This window comes from Oenanthe melanoleuca, chromosome 3, assembly GCF_029582105.1.
Source record: "Oenanthe melanoleuca isolate GR-GAL-2019-014 chromosome 3, OMel1.0, whole genome shotgun sequence".
Taxonomy (NCBI): Eukaryota; Metazoa; Chordata; class Aves; order Passeriformes; family Muscicapidae; genus Oenanthe; species Oenanthe melanoleuca.
Window position 1 is genome coordinate 54,353,718 of NC_079336.1, and position 18,580 is coordinate 54,372,297.

The 18,580-nt window shown below is 42.3% G+C and overlaps 2 protein-coding genes across 2 annotated transcripts in view; both read right to left on the bottom strand.

Annotated features, from left to right (window-relative positions):
* The window catches only part of IGF2R (insulin like growth factor 2 receptor), a 56,827-nt gene extending 53,699 nt beyond the window's left edge, over positions 1–3,128 (bottom strand). Inside the window, exon 1 of the mRNA XM_056488066.1 lies at positions 2,881–3,128. Coding sequence (XP_056344041.1) covers positions 2,881–2,975 — 95 coding nt within the window. The 5' untranslated portion in view covers positions 2,976–3,128. The remainder of the gene's footprint in view (positions 1–2,880) is intronic.
* Positions 3,129–14,862: 11,734 nt separating this feature from the next.
* MAS1 (MAS1 proto-oncogene, G protein-coupled receptor) lies at positions 14,863–15,982 on the bottom strand. Its single transcript, XM_056488077.1, has one exon. It carries the CDS (start codon positions 15,980–15,982, stop codon positions 14,993–14,995), a length of 990 nt encoding a protein of 329 aa, XP_056344052.1. The 3' UTR covers positions 14,863–14,992.
* Positions 15,983–18,580: the final 2,598 nt, after the last annotated feature.

The window sequence follows — 18,580 nt, forward strand, 5'->3', positions numbered from 1 at the left end:
TTGAAAAAGGGGTAATCATCTGAAGTGTAAGTATGCAAGAGCTATAGGAGGCGGCTCATGTGCTGAGAAATCACATTCAGACATCACAACAGCAGCTTCCCAGGCACATGAAACAACCAGTAATATCTTATTTATGACATCCCTCACTTAAATATGTCAAGCAATTAATGGAGCTGAATGAGTGCACCCAAAGGTCACCTCTCTGTACTCAGCATGTGCTTCTTCACCAAGGCTGAGCAGAATGCTTGGGGTTTCAAGGGTTTCAAGCAGCACAGATGAGCACAGTTGTGGTTTCACAACAACGGCTGAAAAGACAGTGTTTTGAATGAACAGAAGTGTAGGTAAAGTCAGCTGCAGGAGCTGTGTTAATAAAAACTATGCATTTAACATAAAAAACCAAAATTTGAAGTCTGTGTAATAGCAATCCTGTGTTGTACAGCAGTTAGAGAATCCTTTATATCCACAATCTAAAAATCACTGAATTTATGCACCAGCTCCTACCCTTGCAAGGGGGCAAAAACACCACCAGTCAAATCATTTCTCATGTAGTATAGATTTTCAGGCAAAACAGCCCACAGAGAAGGCAGTTTGTATTTGCTGTCTATGATCACACACAAAACATATTCTGCATTTTTTTAGAAAGAAAGCTACACAGCAACTTTTGCAGTATTATGTGAAAGGTGAACCCAAACTGTCAAGATTTCTTTTGAAGTAGATGGACTTAAATATCATGTCACAAAATTAACTCTAGTTCCAGAATTTTTCCAGCATTTTAACATGAGAGATATAATGGGAAAAAGAAAAACTGGGAGGGACCAAGCTAGCCAGTAACTTCCTACATCCAACCAGCTCCCTGTATTCTTTCCCAGGTACTCATACTGCAGCAATTCTGGAGAAACCCCCCCACAGAAGATAAAAAAAGAATTCCAACTGCAAGTCACATGACAGCCACAGTCAGCTGTCGGAGTACACAAGAACAAAGGAGAAAGCATAACAAAATCAGTGACTGAAGCCATGCCATCAGACAAAGTTTCAGAGAATGAAAGGTTTTCTTCTTCCCCCAGACCATCCAAGCATACCAGCAGTAAGGCTACACAAAACAAACAATGAAAGCCTCCAACTCAAGTTTAAGTAGCCTCATGCTACAGTTATTGCGCAAAACAGTTCTGACACCTTTCCTGCTCCCTGCAAAACAGCTTTCCTACTCTTACTTAAAGGAGAGCCAGTGCCTCCTCTAATGCCCAGCAATTTCCTTCTTTGCCCACCTTTTTACATTTACACACCAGCATGACAGCTGCACTTTCACCAGCACACGAAACGTAGGACACCGTTTCTAAATAGTGGTAAAACAAATAGAAACCTTGTTTTAAGCCAGTACAAAAATAAGTTGGTCAGGGACTTGTCCTGCACACCGACATTGTAACTTTTGGCTGAGAAATCCACCAGCAGTGTGTTTGTATTGCCTGCATCATTCCTCACTTGGCACAGTTTTTTGGCAACTGTACCCAAGAAGAAACTTCACCACTGAACTCCATGGGGACTTCTCACCTACCAGACCACAAGTTCTTATGTTTTTTTCTTTTACTCATTATGGATTACTGGACATAAGTCCTTCAAAGCAATTTTTTCCCACCATAGCACAATAGCTATGGTGGGGAAAGATATGCTTTTGAAGCAGTCCATCTTAAAAGGAAACCTGCTCATTGTGCTATCTATGTGCAAATTATTTTCACTTGCCAGTAACAAAATGAAACCAGCTGAAGTAATTTGCATCCAAAATGAGACTGCATGTCTCTCCATAGCACTCTCAAATATTCCTTTAGTCATAGAAACACAACAAAGCCAAGACAGACATTGACAGGACTTAACATTACTCTCAGAGTAAGAACTGCTTGACAGCCAAATAATTTAGGACGAGTTTTCATTTAAAAAAAAAAGCAAAAAAACACCACCATCAAAAATCACTGAGAGTAGCTAAATTCTCTCCAGAAGCTACACAACAGTTTCTCATTTTTGTCTCAATTCTGCAATTAGAGTGATCATCTGACAAAACCACAAAACCAATTTTTGCCACCCGTATGGGTTATTCTTGCAATTCAACCAACTTTATTTCCCCTTTTTCATCATTTAAAAACATCATATCCCAGATTCTGCCAGCCCATTCCCTCCAGCGATCCAACCTTCACCCTCAGTGCTAGATTCACTCTGCTACACTGGTGCAATCGCAGTGACATTGATTGAAATAATGTATTCTTGTATGCACCCTGTATATTCTGGCTAAATAATTAAGAAATTAAGACGGGCAAAATATTGGTGCTAGATTAAATTCATGGCTGAAATTGGAGCAGAAAAATGCCAAGACATGAGTAATGGTGACATGTCCACGTGCTAAGTTTCCCAAAGCTTTCTTAACTCAGCTGTAAGTAACCGAAAGGCAGTGGCAGTGGCGATATCCTTAGCAAGAAGCCAACTCTCAAGTGACACCCCTTCCAAAACAACAACACTTTTGTGTTTTTCATACTAGACCGATCACAGGCGACTCGCACAGAGTAAGTCTAGTCATCCTCCCCCCCGCAAGTTTCCTGCATCTGCAGAGATCCAGGCAGCGAGGTCCGGAGGGCACCGGCCCCTCGGGCTCCAGCCCTGCTGCGTGGACCAGCCTCGGCCTCTCGCCCAGGGCCACGGCCGCCGCTTCCCCCGGACAGCCCCGGCCTGACCCTTCCCGGAACGGGCTCCAATAGCCCGGGCGGCCGGGCCCGCGCTGCCGAGCCCCGGCGCTGCGCTCCCGCGGAGGGCAGGAGCGGCACGGGCACCAAGAGACACCCCCCTGCCCGTGCCCCCCGCTACAGCCCCTGTCCGGCCGCCCCAGCGACCGCCCACCTGCACAGGTCCTGGTAGGAGTCGGGCAGCGCCGCGGCGGCGGGCGGCAGCAGCGCCAGGAGGGCGCCGAGGAGCAGCGAGGCCATGGGCGCCATGGGCCGGGCTGCCCCGGGACGTCAGGCGGCGCCGGCAGCGCGTCATGTGACCGGCGCGCGCCCCGCCCCGCCACGTGACCGCCGCCATGTGCGGCGCGGCGCTCACGTGATGCGGCCCCCAGCAGCCTCACAAACCCCAGGGCGGCCCGTGAGGTGAGGCCGCCGCGCTGCCACACCGCAGTACCCCGACACCGCCACACCGCCACACCGCAGTACCCCGACACCGCCACACTGCCACACCGCAGTACCCCGACACCGGCACACCGCAGTACCCCGACACCGCCACCCGCGGCACTCCTGTACCCGGGGCTGCGCCCACGCCACCTGCCCGCCCGGCTGAGGAGCGCGGGGCTCCCCCCGTGGCGCTCGGCCCGTGGGGCGCGCTGCCCCTGGGCTGCAGTGTGCCGGTGCGTGTCCTGCGGAGGGCAACAAAGTTTAAGGCACTGGAGCGAGTCTTAGCCAGGACAGGTTGAGGGAGCTGGGCTTTGAGAAGAGACCTCGTCGATGTACATAAGTATTTTAAGGGGGAGTGCTAGGAGGATATTTCCAGGCTCTCCTTGATAGAACAAAGCAATAAGGCAAGAGATAACGGGCATAAACTGATGCACAGGAAGCTCCAGCTGAACATGAGGAAGAACTTTACAGCGCGGGTGACCACGCACTGGAACAGACTGTCCAGAGAGGTTGTGGAGTCTCCCTCACTGGGGATACTCAAGATCCCCCTGGACACAGTCCTGTGCCATGTGCTGTGGGCTGACCCTGCTCGAGCAGGGGGGTCTGAGCAGATGATCCACTGTGGTCCCTTCTGACCAGAACCATTCTGTGTTTCTGTGGCTTGGTGGTTGAGTCAAAGAAATGCTTTTTGGGAAACGTTAAGTGGGGTTTTCAATAAGTTATTCGAAATGTGCAGTGAAATCTTGTGGGAGATCAGGAACTAAACCCATTAGGGATGAAGACTGAGGAGGCAATGATAGTGATGTGGTTGGTTGTCTCACTGCAAGAACTATTACTGCAGCAGGGAAGCTGGTGTGGTGTAGAAATTACCCCCATTTCAAACAGAGCAGGAGGGGAGGCTTGCACAAGGCAGCAGCCTTGTCAGCAGGAACTGTCCTATCTCCACTACCTCCTGACCTACAGAGAAAAGCAATCCAGCCTGGAGCTTGCATAATTATTTCCAAGATTTTGCGAATTTTAACTGCAATGTAAAAGAGGTAAAATAAAAAGAGGTAATTAATTATCAGTAAATTTTTATGAAAGTACAGTTAAGAAGAAAAGCACCTTTGAGAGTGGTAAGAGGCATAAAGGTGGGAGAGGGCAAGAAAACTAAAAATTACACTCATTAAACAGGCCCCTGTCTTGTGTGAAGAAATCCTTTTCTCTAGTTATGGGTGCTTCCCAAAAGCCATTTGAATAAAAAAACCCCTAAAAAGGCCTACAGCTGAAATAGTTTTTCTTGCCCCATTCCCTAGCATCCGTGAGAAAGAGGCAGCACTGAAGATCTGCCTCTCTGGCAGTCCAGCCTGATTCCAGGCTGCTGTGTTCTCCTTTCCCTCTATTTTCTTTCAGATACAACCTACTTTATGGTAGCCTTAGTTCTGCAGCAAGCAGGGCAGTCAGCTGGCTAAGATGCTGCTCTGGCTGAAAGCTGACATACTATTCTGATTGTTTTGTGCAAGTCTGCAGCTGTACCTGTCACCTGACTTACTTGGCTCACTGCATATCTGCACAAACACAACCACCAGTTCCAGAAGGGGGAGAGGAACTTCAGAAAAAGAATAAAAGGGACTGAGTAAATGCTATTGTCCTCTACAGCATTCTGCTACCATATAATGGATTATTGTCAATTCTTTGTCTTTTGTTTTAACCTTCAGTGGGTTCCTGAAAGTTCCAGATTTGTTTACCCAAGAATCCCTCATCTGCTTTTCTGACTCCAGCCTGTATAGCTTAAAGACAAGTTTGATGGCACCAACTCAAAGGCTTGAAAAGACAAAAGCAGTTGACAGAAAGAATACCAAGTCTGTTATTTCTGTGATTATGTTTGTTAAACTTTGCTGCTCTGCTGGCAGGACTGGCATAACTCACTTTTACACAGAGCAGTGCAAATAGAAAAGACTTGGTGGAAATCCTGTCTCTGCTTACCAAGTTGAACTAAAAATGTATCAGCCAGGAAATTTACTACAGACAGCAGAGCAGGCAGGCATTCTGTAGCTGCTGGTCTTATTAGCTACCCAGGTTTCTGCAAATTCCAAAATTTTCTTTGTGTAGATTTAGGTGCCTGAGTGACTCCACTGAAGACAATGTGACAGCTCACCTTGGAAACATTAAGAATAGATATAAATATTGCTGTGCCAGGGCCTGGCAGTGCAGAAACAGTTAATTTCATTTATCTGGTAAGAGCCAAGTCAAAGCTGTTAACTGACAAAAGAATGGAGAAGTTTAGAGTGGCATTCTTTACTCTTTGTACTGCTGTGAATACTTAGGCCTCTGTATTTGCACAAGACTTCAGAGCAGTTTCTTTGCATACAGAGAAAAGTATGTGAACAGCTACCTAGAAAGGAATTGAAATACCTGGGGGAAAAATCCCAATTAGAAAGAAAAGGAAACCAACCAGAAATTCTCCTTTCATTTGCCTTGCTAATACAAAAGCATCAATCCAGCAATGAACCAATGTTGCAACACAGCAAGGGTGCTGCAGAAATACTGGAATACACAATGTAAGTGCAAATACCTTTAAAACAAAATGAAGTAAAAGTTGCAAATTCCAATCATGTGGCTGTTTCCATTTCCTACATATTTTCCTTAACCTTTATAATCCGGTGAATGCAGCCATTCTCTCAAGATTCATGGATTTTCTGCCATCCTTAAAACTATTGTCAGGAGCTATGTGTCAGTCATTTTTGTATCCTAAACTGTGTTTTGCAAATAGCCCATAGGAATATGCCACTCTAAGTATCATTTATAAATAATAAATATTTACCTCCCATCCTTAATCACACTGGCATCTCAGCTAACCACGTACCATGGCAAAGTGTTAAAATATTCTGAAATTATGTAATTGTTGTAATCTTACCTTTTCCTTTCCCTCAGGAGAAGTTCAGCACAATGGCTGCTAGTTCTGTGGAGTAAATCCCAATACACCTGAAAGTCAGGGTGTGATTTCCATGTTATGGATGGTTTTCAGTAGGCACAGTGTCATGAATAAGTGATGGGTACACAGGTTCTCCAGGATTCTTCTTTTCTTCTTGCCAGGTATCAAATGTCATGTCATTTCTTGTTCTTCTGATCACAGTCTTGCTTCATGTGGCCACTGTTGCTGTGCAGGTCAGGCTGGCTGAGAAGCAGCTCACTTTTACTGTCTCAGTTCCTTTTAACACTCACATCTGATGTCTATTATCTTCAGCAATAGAAACCAAAAAAAAAATTCAGCATCCAGAGCTGTTTTTACATTTGATTGTGGGAAATTCCTTCTCCAGTGAGGTTTGGACAGTTTATTTCTATCTGTCTGTAAGCTATATTATGTTAAAGTAATTTTATACTTCATGGAAACTTCCTAAGGCTCCTCCATGGAGCTGCGCAGTTTTTCAGAAGGCACAGATGTGCCACTCACTGGGTAATTTCCCTTTCTTTCCTCTTCTCTTGCTTGCTGTACTGTACTTCAATCTTCCTAATATTACTCCCATTGCCATTACTTCTGAATGCTGTTTATTCTTTTTGCTGCTTGTCCAGTCTTTCACCTTTTCGCTAGTGCTTTCTACTTCTTTCTGTTCTACTCTCCTTAGCATTTTTAGAGGCAAGCTCTTGATAAGAGCTACCTTCTGATTTGTTGTGATGAGTTATCCTGCTTTACCACAATTCCTGTTGGGGAAAATGGGCCCTGATGACCTTGTTTTGCAGACTTAGGTTTAGGCTTCCCAGTGCAGTTAGGGAGATAATTAATGACATTCCCTAATCTAGATGGTACTGTTCAATGATACTGTAGAAGAACATCAACTTTGTCTGAACACTTTGACTTTATGTGAAATCTTTTGGGAAAGTCCTTACGTGCTGTACTTGGTGTTTGCACTGAAAAGGGCACTGTTTTGTGCTGTGGCTTAGAAGGTTGGTGTTGATAATATAGAGATGTTTTGGTTATTGCTGAGCAGGGCTTACACAGCATCAAGGTCTTTTCTGCCTCTCATCCCCACCACCACCGAGAGGGCTGGGGCTGCACAGGGTGCTGGGAGGGGACACAGAACAGCCAGCCCCAGCTGACCATAGGATATCCCACACCATACACCATCATGCATGCATGCAGAGCTGGGGGGAGAAGGGGGAGATGTTTGTGGGGACAGTGTTTGTCTTCTCCAGTCACTGTTGCGCATGATGAAGCCCAGCTTTCCTGGGGATGGCTGAACACCTGCCTGCCAGTTGGCAGCAGGGAATGAATGCCTTGTTCACTTTGCTCGTGGCCTGGCTTATGCTTTCCCTATTAAATTGTCTTTATCTCAGCCTTTCTCACTTTTTACCCTTCCAGTTCTCTCCTGCATCCCCTGGAGGGGAGTGAGCAAGCAGCTCATGGGGCTTGGTTGCCAGCCGGGTCCAAACCACAACACTAACCTAGAGTAGCTGAAAACAGCTGTGGATCCGTGGCTGGAAGAGGTGCAAGCTGGTACAAGATATGTAAAGATCACTTTTTAAAGATGGCAAAAACCTGCAGATATCTCGTGCAGAGCTGAAGTGAAAAAAATGAATCATCTGGAAGTCTTACTGCCTCCATCATGTTGTACTTTTATTATAAGACAATAGGCAGCATTTCTTTTCCTAATTCAGTAGTTATTTCACTTAATTCAGTAGTATTATGTAAGGAAATACATTGTCATCTGTTCCTTCTTGTTACAAGGTAGCTGATAAATTTCTGGTTTGCTGTATTTTTCCTGTATTATTCTTCATGATGGGAAATAAAGAAAAAGAGATTCTTCTTTCTCATGTAGCCAAAGGGCACTAAAATCAAAATGCTGTTTTCAGCATCACACTTAAAAATTAACAAACTTCATACACAGCAGAGAAATTACCAAATTGGTTTTGTTTAAAGCATCAAGGCTCAACCTACTTTTTTTTTTTCCTAGTTCTCTCGGGAGAAAAGAACTGAGCAAGGAATTTCTTGCATGATGCACTATTTGTGGAGGACTAAAAATATGTGGTATACTTTATTCAGATGATTCTTCAATCCCCTGCCTTATTTATTGATATATTCTGATGATACTTGTATATATTCTGTCCATGCATATATATTTGTTTTTATAGCCACATTCATAAATAGGTTTAGGCCAGTATTAAACTTCTTCTAGACGTGCATTTTATCTCCATTACATTTGTCTGTATAACATTTTAAGGTATCTGAAGTAGAAGAAAGAAGTTTACGTATTAACTTACTTAGAAGAAAAGTAACGATCATTTTTTTTTATATAATAGATACCACATTGTCATGGATGTTTTATATTCCCAAGTTGCTGAAGGAGATAAAGAAGTATCAGTGTATCCATGAAGGCCCAGGAAAGCCATTACAGTATTGAATAAATGGTTCAATTAGAGATTCACATTAGGTCATAAAAACTGGTTGCACATGTGGATGACAAGAGAAGAAGATCTCCATACTGCACAGTTTTGGATCTGTAAACATTGCCATATGAATCAGTGCAGTAATCCAGATTTTCCTTGCCTTTTTTCAGTCAGAGCCAGAGTAAAATGAACAGGAAGTGTATAAATATGATAGTGAATGTGATAAGAAATATGCATCAGATAGACATGGGATGACAACTGTCTGAAGAGTTTTCTGGCATTTTTTCCTGTACTGACATGACATTTGAAGATACGGTGTTACAAATTGTTACATATCTTTACATATTAAAAAAGATGTTACAATAGGGAAGAAAATCTTACAGTTCACCCTTACTGAAGTGAGTAAACACCATAGTAGAAAAATTGCTAGTAGTAAATAATGGTATTATCAGTTATTGCCTTAGCAGCTGAAATAAAGTAGTATTAGGAAATACCATATATGTTCTCATCCAAAATAGGGCAGAAGGTTTGTCCCATACAAGAGAGAAAGTAGTCTTCTCTGTATATTATTTGTCTTAACTTTTACCTTTTCAATGTTCTAATGTGTTCTCAAGCCTCAGAGCCAGCTCTCTGTGGTGTTGAAACAGGTGTTGGAACTTTCTCATGAGCTATCTGTAGTTCATCTTAGAAGCCTTCAATAAAACTCCTTGGAGGGATTTTCTGTGTCTTTTCTTTCTTGCCACTCCACACAAAGCAATAATGAGAAGACGGACACTGTTTGGTGATGGGCAGTGATGCTGAAAGCTTGTTGAGTCTTTTTGGCAGTGTTTGTTATCCCAGTGCTACAGGAGGGACGTGATGTCATGAGAATGGCCAAGAGAAGAACGTGATGGCTGCAGTGACTCTGAGTAGAAAGGGTGGGAGGCATCAAACCTCCGCAGAGGTTTACAAGCATTATGTGCACAGTGAAACTGAGTGGAGTACACAGTAGGAAACTCAAGAAGGATAGAAAGCTGAGAGATGCATGGCATATATTTCACTGTGTCTGCCCAAGGAGTTAAAATAGCTGTGCTATAGGCTTAGAGTCTTCTGCCACAGGGGTTAAACAAGGGAGAACCCACAGGATGGCACATGCAGTAGCTGAATGGTGCTTTGGGAGGTGACATCAAATCCAGACACAGAAAAGTACAGAGAAAAGCTTCCCCACACTGAATGCTGCTGAGAAACAGAGGCCAGTGTTGTACTGAACTACTATCTATACTGACAGATAAAAGAACCAAAAGAGAGGTGATAATATAAAGAATAAAGTTAGTAAGCAGAGCTATATTTACAGAGGACCTCAGCCAGGTCAAAGTTAGCAATAGAGATGTTGTTTAATGTTCAGACACTGGTCTGACAGGCTCAGCCTGTCCCCTGGCTAAGGGCAGGTCCATTCCAGGCCAAGCCCAGGGGAAGAAAAAAAAATAAATAAATTAGTCCAAACAAAAATGACTGGTTGTATATATTTATTTTCACAAAATAATTACATTTTGCTGTAGTATATAATTGAGTATAGTCATTGAGCTTAGCATATGTGTCCATCTGAAATGCTTGACTTGTAACAGAGAACATTTTCCTATAAATAATATAAAAAATCTGAAACATGTATGTTACTCTTGAGTTTAAAAATAAATCCAGATAGACCAAAGACAACATAAAACATAAAACACCCTCCTTTAATGCATTTAAGCAAATGGGAGTTTTGTTCTAGATAGAACAGTGACACCAATATGTTCCCTCCCATCTCCTGCACATAGCTGTTAAGTTTAGCATCTCTTTGTAGACTATACATAAAATACTGATTCTGCAAGTATTTCAATTCTTTACCTCAAAAATCTGTTAGCTTTTATCATTAAAATTGACATATATCTACTATAATGTCCATTTTACAAGAGCCATATTTTTATAAAGCAAATTCTTAACAGAGAAATAAATAATTAAAAGTTACGCCAATTCCAGAGATGCTTTGTGTCCAGCTCTAAGAGAAAAGAATTAGTTGGTTTGTATTGCATTTTGCTTAGTAGTGCTAGAATGATGGAATCCAAGTAAGAATTTCATCCTCCTGTTCCTGAAGACAATCATTTAGAATAACCCTGAAATACTTCTGTGAAAGTGTTGAAGTTGTAAAAAACTCATACAACTTCTGTGGAGGTCAGACGTTTTTGTTGAGAAATCCATTGAAAGGTACCAAGTGTAAAGATTTCTAGGCCAAAGTGTTTCTGAGCTGGTAACTGTTGAAGGCTTGGAGAGGATGAGAAAGAAGGATGATACATGTTTGCTCTGTTCCTTCTCCTCCATAGGCATCTGCTTGTGAACACTGCTGGAGACAGGATTTGGGGCCTGCTGGATACAGCCACAGCCACTCCCTCCCCTTTCCTAACCTTCATATTTCTGAAACAACTGAAGCAAGGACTCTAGAAATACTTAACGAAAATAGCAACAGGTCCAGTCTTGTGTATTTAATGAGGCAAGAGTCCAGTTTGGATAAAAAAATAGGTTGCAATCACATAATTTAAAATGGAATGGTTATATGCAAGGAAGAACTATTAGAAACATGCAGGCTATCTCAGTACCTCTTCTTTGAATTCAAACTTTTGCACCTATAATACTTTTGTTTGAATGTGCATCCTGATGCTTCATCTTTTAGGCTTGTGTGAGTCAACTAGAAAAGAAAATAATTCCATGTAGACATCACACAAGTGCCTGGGCAGCCAAATAGAAAGCCAACTGGCTTTCCAGTTGGATGGGTAGCTAGAAACCCTGTGTAGTGAATTTTAATGAATTATTTCTGCATGAAGCTGAGAAGAAAAGCAGCAGGTTACACAAATAGCAGGCAGCATTGTATGGTGTGAGTAACACACAAGTTCACACTGAATTTCTGCTTTCCCCTCGACCTGGTGCCATCTGAGAATATCTTCTGCAGGCCATTATCATCACTGCAACATCTGCTCATAAACCCAGTGTATGGATCATGCACAGCAGGAGGACTTGAGAAGGAGTCTCTCTGAAGTGCATATGGAGCCAGACAATCTAGGGTTTTTGGAGGACACTGAAAATGAACTGTCCCTCTTACCCTCGCTGCACAAAGTGACCTGAGGCATTTTACCAGGAAATGCTGTGGACTTGTGGATTGTTCTCATGCTAGGGAAGGGAAGTTTGTTGTTTGCAGCAACCAGTACAAATGGGAAGCATTTCAGCTTCCCTTAGAGGATTTCCCAGGGTATGGTCCAGGCTAGAAATAAAGTGGGCAATATCTCATTCCTCACTTCTCTGCCCTTGTTGTCAAAAGGATAGATCACAAAATCTGTGAGTTATTGAGGAAAGCTGCCGCATAAACTTATCACCATCGTTTTGGGCCTGAAACAGCAGCCTGCCTAGTACCATCCTCTCCATCCAGGGGGTAGCTACAAAAGCAAAACTCTTCTGTGCTTAGGGAAGTGACTTGTCTGCTTGTATTTCTCGTCATACTTTTATGTACACAATATTCACTAGTATCAAGTTGATCAGAAGCCTGGTAAAGAGAGTTTTAACAAAGCAAACTCTATACTGGGAGTTACTTTCCTGAATAATTCCTTGTCTTGACTGCAAAACAAAATTACATCCTTATTGCCCCAGATATTACAAGAGATAATCAAGAGATAGTTGCTCTTCTGAAGTGCCTGTTGTGCAAATGTGAGAGCACAACACTGGAAGCAAGATAATATAACTCTCGTTTTACAGGCAGAAAAGAGTGGCACAGACAAATTAGATACCAATACTGCATTAAAATAGAACCCACATCTCTAAACTCCATAGCTAGTACTTGACCCACAAGACAACCTCTCCTGTTCTGCACCGCTACAGAGTGCTTAAACCATCTGTGCACAGCGGTACTCCAATCTCTCCCAGAGTTGCAAATAATATTTAAAGATGCAAGCTGGTGGAGAATCACATTCTTGTTGTTCAACAAATTGTCACATTTTCCCTGTCTTGGTTTTTTTTTGTGTCTTTAATCATGGAATCATGTGCTTGTTAGTTCCCCTTGTACTACAGACTGTCTGCACAGAGAACAGTCACCAGGTGCTATGGTAAAGAAAAAAGAACATCCCTAAATTATTTATATCTATTCACTGGGAAATACTAACAATTTTTCAATTCCTATAAGTTCATTCTTATTTGTCCTTCTGGATGTTCTTTTCACGCTGATTGCCCTTCTGCATATTATTGCCTCTTCAGATCTACTGCCTTCTATGCATGCATAGTGATCCTTAACCCAAGCCTGTTGTAATAATCTGGTTATGTTTGAGCACTGTAAATCATATGCCTTACATCACCTAAATGACTCTGAGAGAACTGGGTTACATGTGTGGTTACAGCAGAAGCATGTGTTGAAGATGCTTACTGCAATGCTGCCCCTCTGGTTTTCTGTGTGATTATTGTAGAGGGTTTTGAGGTAAGGGTAGGGAACAGCTTTAAAGGAAAGTCTGGGTTTTTTTTCGTGGAGACTAGATCTACCCTACTATTTAAGTTAATAGCGTTCATCAGTGCTGACAAATTTCCTGACAGTCCCCCAGGTCTCAGCAGCTGCATGCACACACATTACACATGTGTAATCACACTCACTTTTCCCCCTTGCCCTCCCTCACAAGGTGTCCACAGACCTACTTGCCCTATCCTGCACTCCCATCAGCAGGGGCGTGCAGCTCAGCTGATGTGTCATTCCAACAGCACAATAGATCTCTGCTCTAAGAGAGAAGCAGGCTCTACTCATCTACTGCCTGAACCAGTAGACATGACAAGCCTGGGACTAGAGTTTCCAAGGCAAGAAACTGGGACAAGTGGAGAGGCTGTCATAGATAAAGGTTTTGATGGAGTGAGGGACTCAGGAAGGTGTAGGAGTAACCTCTTCCTTCTCCAAGTCTTTTCTACAAATGACACATTGCAACACTATAATGTAAGGAGGAAGGGGCACGTGTAGAAAGATCATTTATCTTTCTGAGATCTCTTCTTTGCATGAATTCCCATCCAATCTCTGTCTAAACCTACAATCTTCCTTATTCCAGGACTGGCAGTCTTTCAACAAAGGAGGGGTGGATTGTATTTTTCTTTCCCCAGTTAGCTATTAAGTGTGCCAATGGAAACTTGGCGGGAAGCTGAAGATGCTGCTTTTGCTTGTGAGGGGAGGTCTCAGTTCCTGCTTAATTTGGAGCTCCGTGGGGGCCTGAAGCAAATGCATGTCTCTTTGAAAGTGCCACAGTGCTCTGACTGCCAAGATCTCCCATGCTCTGTGTGATAAAGCTCATCTGGCCCAATCCTCTCTTTCCTATTGTCCTCTGCACTCTGCAGCTTAGTTGGCTGTAGTTGGGCAAGCAGCCCTGGGAATTAAACTCCACAAAATACCAGCCCCAGTACCCTGGCATACAATAGAGGGAGGCAGGCAGGAACACTGTGGCTGGTGTGTAGCTCCAGTCATTCATTGTGTGAGGCACCTTTCTTTTTTCTGTTTTTCCAAAACTGGTTGTTATAAAACAGAGAGGCCACACAGGGAATATATATTCTCCAAAGAAGAGATAAATACTAAGTATGTTGCTGGAACAGCAAACGTTGGGACTGACTTTCTCATAGACTCCTTGAATATCTAAACCTACAGGAATGCTGACATTTTGAGGATAAGCCAGCCCCACCCTTCATAATTAGGGCAAAAGCCCTCTGTGAGTTGGCAACATCCCTGTGTTGCCAGATACACCTATGTGTCAAGTACCAAATTATCCAAGGACCCAGAGACATTTCAATGTCAGTGGAAATTATGCAATATATACTTTGAAGCAAATTCTGTAGTTTAACAACAGATAAATTTGGCCATTTAATATATACTTGAATGTCTTGCTAGATCAAAGTTACACCGTATGTGCTTGGCTATGTATGGGGACTTGCTGTCATACATGGATTTCTTCCTCTGTTTCCTCCAGGGAGCAGCTCATTTGCGCACTTAAACAAGCTGGAAACAGTTGAAACTAAATCCCAGTATGTAATATGAATCCTGTGTTTAGTGGGTCTGACTTTTAAAAATGCAAACGCACAGAGGCCCTGATGACTTCAATAGCATTTATGGGTGCTCGGTGCTTTTATAAATGTCACACTATTTATAACATATTTCTGTGTCCTTTTTTATTATATTCTCTGTTGGCCTGTCTCTTTTTCACAGTGGTATCTTTGATTGGCATAGTCACATCAGGTTGTAGCACGTGTTTGAATAATTAGAGAAATACAAATTTAAAAAAAACTAAACAAATAAAAGTTATCTTTATTCTAGTCCATGTTTTTCCATTGCTCAACCACCGAAGATAACAATACAATTTCACACCTCTTTTTACATTCTATGAAAAATACTTTTAGTTTTGCAGTGGTTTGTTAAACATTCCACGTCCAACTATTTGCCCCTAGAGTTTCCCCCCTAAGCTTTAGAAAATTGTTTCGGCTATATCCAAACTCATGCCAACTTCCTGGCTTCTCGGCCGCAAGCCGTCAGTGAGAGCTCTGCTAAGAACCACTTTGAGGCTCTCCTTGAACCTCTTCTTCTTGCTGCTTCCTACAAAGAAGTAAACCAGGGGGTTGATGCTACTGTTGACGGTGGAGAGAACAATGGTGACATGGTTCTGCTGACTGAGCAAAGATGACCAGTGGTGGTAATTCAGAAGATACAGCAGCCTCATAGGCATGGCAAAGATGAGGAAGACGATGACTGTGACCACAATGATGATGTAGAGCTTTGACGAATGAGGCCTCAGGGAGTTACGGTGAATCCTGATAACCAAGATCAGGCTGGACAGAATCATTAGAGGAATGAAGATCATGAAAGTCAGGATCCATGTGAAGATGAGCAGTGCTTGGCAATGGTTGCCGTCGTCGAATTGTTCCTTGGTTGAATCATCTTTGCATGTTAAATATTCGGCTACTGTCATGAAAAAAGACAGAGTCCACAGAATTGCACACACAATTGCCGATTGGTGCTGTGACCGATGGCATCGGTACCAGATGGGGTAAACAATAGACAGACACCTCTCAATACTGATGGCTGTCAGGAGATAGAGCCCAGTATTATAGCCAAGAAGGAAGACAATAGATAGTGTGGTGGTTACATAATAGTAAAAACCATACGCGAATCCAAAACCAGCAATGTACTCAATTGACAAAATAAACGTACAAAGCAGTAAGGAGATATCAGCAATGGACAAGTGTGTGATGTACGCAGTGAATGGGTTTCTTTTGATCTGGAAGCAGAGGCACCAGAGGACAATTCCATTTTCACAAAAACCCAGGAAGGAGATGATCATAATTACCCAAAGTGGGGTCAATATCTCCCAGACCCTTTCCTGTGTAGAAATGTTTCTGTGCATTGAGATGTTCTCTGTGCCTTCGCTGGGATGAAACGTTATGTTTGACTCATCCATGGGGAAAGCTCAAGTTTGGATAGCACAGCTCTTCCTTCTGTAAATATGTATAAAAATATACTGTGAGCATTGTGTGCTCCCCCCCTCCCCCTTTTCCTTCTGTTCTGTGGACCCTGAGTTTCTGGTCATACATGAAAGCCTCAGCAAAAGGAACACCAGCTTTGATATACTGATGCTAGCTAAAACCCAGTTGGAACTGCTATTGGCAAAGTTAAAGACCACTAAACCCATCATGCTAGCAGAAATCCTGAGCTGCCTTCTCTAAAGGGCTCAGTCTGTGAGTGCTAAACCACAGCTAAAGAGATTCTCTTAAAGGGCTCTTGGACAAGCAATGTCTCCATCACATTGAACTGCTTCATTATATAGTCGTGACAAATGGCATTGGTAGTTCTTGTTAGAGCCCTAGATTGTTCCCAGACAGGTTTCTTCAGTTCCTATTGAAGTTAATGCCATTAATTTTAAGTTAAACATATGCATTTGAAGTGAACTTGGCTTATAGGTATTTTGGTTTAAAAAAAAAAACATTGATACCAACATCAGTTTTCCAGAAAGGGATTTAATTAAGTAAAAATAATGTGTAGTTTCTCAGCATTGTATTCCCTCCAAGTACAGAGGTGGAGGGAAGGCAAAATGGCACTGTTTTGAGAGAACAATTTCTTACCTGCTTTAAGTGCCATTTATCACAGTGTAACATAATTTAAACATGTTCACACACTCTGGACACTTGAAATGACTACAGGTATCTTGCAAACATCATAAATCTAACCCATCACAAGGAGATACTGTTCATCACATTGTGTTCATCATCATCATCACCACAAGCTGCTCAGGTTCCCTGCCATTGTTATAATGGTTTTAACTGTTGTTTTCTGAGTTATGGGGTAACTTCTCCTTTTGCATGTTTCCTTTTATCTCATAACAGAGAGTTAGAGGCATTGGCTTCTGCTGATATTCATTCAAATATTTAATACCCCGTTCCCAGCTGCCCTGTGATGATATACAGTCACATTCAGGACATTTTTGCATTTACTGATGTTAATAGGGACTAACTGTTGACAATAAGCTTACCTAGCTGGCTTGGTTCATCTATATAAGTTACCTTGCTAAGTATTGTGCCAAAATGAGAGTTTACTCATACTGTCAAGTAGTTAAGAACATCAAATACAAGGTAAAGAAGTTTTACTTCTGCATTTACTTCTGCAATGATTATTTAAAGAGAGCCATTCACCTAGTCATAGTTTTTCTCTCATGAACCTTGCATTTCCTGGTTTCAAAACAGCTCCTTAAGATAGGATATCACAGTCTAAGAATGAGCATTCTGTAAACAGCCCAGCAAGCCTCAGGCCTTGCTAGCATTTAAACCTGTGCAAAAATGTTGATGATGATCCCACCTGTATTCTGACCATGCCACCACCTGAAACAGTTGAAGGCAACAAACAACATAGATGGAGATGTGATAGAGGAATGTGAATGCAACAAGTAAATGCAGTGACCAGAATGAGTGGCAAGCCCCCCAAAAGCAGTGTTCTGCAAAAACTGCAGAGGGAAGGTGCTCAAACAGTGTGCTGCTGGAAGTACAGTAAAGATTCACAGGAAAAAAAAGGAGAAACTATCTACTTCAAGAGTTAAAACAAATAGGAAAGTGAAAAGAGAATGAAAAGTATGAAAAAAGGGTTTTTTTCAAGGATAAAAAAAAGAGTATGAAAATATTCAAGCAAGTTCTTGATTTGTATCACTGTAGGAAAGGAGTTTTCTCTCTGGAGAGTAAAAGAGGAAAAAGTTCTCGACTTACTAAGGTCATTCCCACATGACAGCATTCAGAGATGAGGATGGAATGAATCCTCTTCTTCCAGATACATCCATGGTTTGTTCAGATTTCCCTGAGGCTGCTGAAGAACTTCCTTGAAGAAGCTGAAGTTTACCTTCTCCAACCATTTGCCTTTGATGAGAGGGGGAACAAATAGTGACTCTGACCATGACTCAAAAAGAAGTGTGCAGTCCTCCCATTGCTCCAAAAGTCTGAGGCATGCCAAATAAAGGGTCCCAGGATCATCATCTGAGGCTGAGCTTCAAATGGCATCACTCAGTAGCTGGCAACTCATCTAGCTGAAAGCCTGGGATTTAACTCTTGTGGGAACTGAAGGGCAGTATATGGAAAGTTGTCCTGAGCTGCTACAATACCAGGAGACCTAGTTAAAACAAACAAACTTGAAGGGAGTAGAGAATCTATTTGGGGATGTTAATATCCAAAGAAAAAATATCTCAATTTAGAATTGTGCCACCACATGCCATCTAAAAAAAAAAGTCAATTCACAAATTCGTTTTATATTTTTTGATAAGAGAAAACAAGAAAGTGAGAAGGACAAAGAGAGAATGAAAAAGAAGGAAATAGAAAAAAGAAGGTGAAGAAGGTGAAGAAGGGAAGGGAAGGGAAGGGAAGGGAAGGGAAGGGAAGGGAAGGGAAGGAAGGAAGGAAGGAAGGAAGGAAGGAAGGAAGGAAGGAAGGAAGGAAGGAAGGAAGGAAGGAAGGAAGGAAGGAAGGAAGGAAGGAAGGAAGGAAGGAAGGAAGGAAGGAAGGGAGGGAGGGAAGGGAGGAAG